The sequence below is a fragment of the Temnothorax longispinosus genome, unplaced genomic scaffold (genome assembly GCF_030848805.1).
Source record: "Temnothorax longispinosus isolate EJ_2023e unplaced genomic scaffold, Tlon_JGU_v1 HiC_scaffold_886, whole genome shotgun sequence".
NCBI classification, from domain to species: domain Eukaryota; kingdom Metazoa; phylum Arthropoda; class Insecta; order Hymenoptera; family Formicidae; genus Temnothorax; species Temnothorax longispinosus.
In genome coordinates, this window is record NW_027270765.1 from 1 (window position 1) to 2107 (window position 2107).

At 34.6% G+C, this 2107-nt stretch overlaps 1 protein-coding gene across 1 annotated transcript; it reads left to right on the forward strand.

The window, feature by feature from the left end:
- The first annotated feature begins 6 nt into the window (after window positions 1-6).
- LOC139825078 (uncharacterized) lies at window positions 7-1862 on the forward strand. Its single transcript, XM_071797610.1, has 3 exons — window positions 7-968; window positions 1036-1135; window positions 1215-1862. Exons 1-3 carry the CDS (start codon window positions 208-210, stop codon window positions 1671-1673), a joined length of 1320 nt encoding a protein of 439 aa, XP_071653711.1. The 5' UTR covers window positions 7-207; the 3' UTR covers window positions 1674-1862.
- The last annotated feature ends 245 nt before the right edge of the window (window positions 1863-2107 follow it).

The following is a 2107-nucleotide window of genomic DNA, read 5'->3' on the forward strand; positions in this document are numbered from 1 at the left end:
GGTCTAGTTTACACCGTTAAATCGGTTGGTACGCGCATCAAGTTGGTGCGGACTAAATATTTGATACGTCCCTGTTTACACCGTTTCATCTCACAACAGGTTAGGTTAGGTCTTTAATCCAGATAAAGTCCAATGTTTTCGGTAATGGAGGGATGAGTAATTCTGTGTAAAGTGTCAGTCGATTTATAGTGAAAGTAACGAAAAGTAATGGAGAAAAACGCAGAACAAATTATAGCGTCATTTACAGTGTTACTCGAAATTTTAAATATGCAGCAAAAAGCCAGGAAAAAACGGCTGAGGAATATGATGAAACGTATGAGGATAAAATTGAGAAAATTATGCCTTCAACAGAGGAATGAATTATTTGTACAATGGAGTCAAATGACCGATCCGATATCACCGACCCTTACTTTAGATGGTATTCAATACCGAAGAAGAATGTGGACCAAAAAGAGGAGTAATGATTTTTGGCAAAGAATTGTAGGAGAGCATTTTACTCTGTCAGAATGGCTGGCCACTTTTCGAATGTCGAAAGAAACTTTCACAATGCTTTGCGATATTATTCGAACTGTACTAGAACCCAAACCACTTTTCCTGGTATCCAGACAGCCTTTATCTGTCGAAAAACAGGTCGCAATAGCTCTGTATAAATTAGCAAGTTGTGCCGAGTACAGAGTCGTTGGTGATGTGATGGGTGTTCACAAATCGACAGTTCGAAAGTGCTTATTTAGAGTGACCATGGCCATCAACAATGTCATGGTACAAGAAAACATATTTATGCCTTCTGAAGATGAAGCCCAGTTCATATCTCTCCAATTTAAAAAAAGAAGCTTTATTCCACAATTGATTGGGTGTATTGACGGAACACACATCCCAATTACCGCACCACATGAAGGTTATCGAGACTTTGTGAATAGAAAAGGATGGACATCATATAATGTAATGGCTGTTGTCGACCACAATGGAAGGTAAGCGTGAAAAACTGAGCTTGGAAAATACCGAAATCTAAAATTATTAAATTATCTGTTATATTAGGTTCAGAAATGTTGTAATAAAACATCCTGGGAGTGTGCACGATGCTGCCGTATTCAAGGATAGTAGCATATACAAGAATGCACAGACCATTATTCCTCAGGTAAATGTTAAATTATTTTGTTTGACGTAAGTTTGATTGTATTTTTATATGTAATACTAATATAATATATGAATTGTAGACATCTAAAAACATCGACGGTGTGGATATACCGTACATGATTGTAGGTGACCCAGCTTATCCTATGTTATCGTGGCTCATCAAAGGCTATTCAGGCACGTTATCAGCAGAAGAAGAGTCTTTTAATGTGTATTTGAACTCTGCACGAGTTTCAGTGGAAATGGCATTCGGTCGGTTAAAAGCTAGATGGAGAATTTTATGCAAAAAAATGGATTGTGCTTATACGTTTTGTCCACAAATCATTCTTGCTTGTTGCACGTTGCACAATTTTGTAGAAAGTCACAAGGAACGGTTTTTTCCTGAATGGTTAGACGAAGTGTCCAACAGTGATCAGTTGTTTCCTCAACCAATAGCTGTACAAAATCGTAATAGAGATTGCGTACCTGGTATAGCAGTGAGAAACCACTTAAAACAATATTTGGCAGCCAGTTATCCTCTGCGGAAAGCTCTCATCCGATAGTGGGTAGCAGTGGATATCAATATTATTTTCATGTGTATATTCGAATTAAATAATATAGTTTTGACATTTTTTAATACCTTTTATTTCTTTAATTTGTACATCTTTTTGTATGTAACATTATTACAGCTTTTATATGTGTACAGTACACCACATATTTTATAATAAAATATTCGAAGTTTGTCTCATAAACCTACCACTAATTCACAGTTATAGTAATTATCATAATTAATATCGCATTTTGAGATCAATGGAAAAATATTTATATATTTTCCCGCAAACACAACAAACTATTTATTTAATTAATGATTTATATTATATCTATAAATAAAAACAACTTTTTAAGAACTTGTAAAGAACAAATAAACCTTTTTGGAAACTATATCACAAGTTATTAAACAGCTTATATTTATTAATTTATCTTGTGCCTATAAATT

Excerpts from the sequence above, each read along its gene's own strand:
- LOC139825078 (XM_071797610.1), top strand. The coding sequence starts at position 208 with ATGGAGAAAAACGCAGAACAAATTATAGCGTCATTTACAGTGTTACTC. Across the intron at positions 969-1,035 it reads GTTGTCGACCACAATGGAAG|GTTCAGAAATGTTGTAATAA; the intron begins GTAAGCGTGAAA and ends CTGTTATATTAG. Across the intron at positions 1,136-1,214 it reads CACAGACCATTATTCCTCAG|ACATCTAAAAACATCGACGG; the intron begins GTAAATGTTAAA and ends TATGAATTGTAG.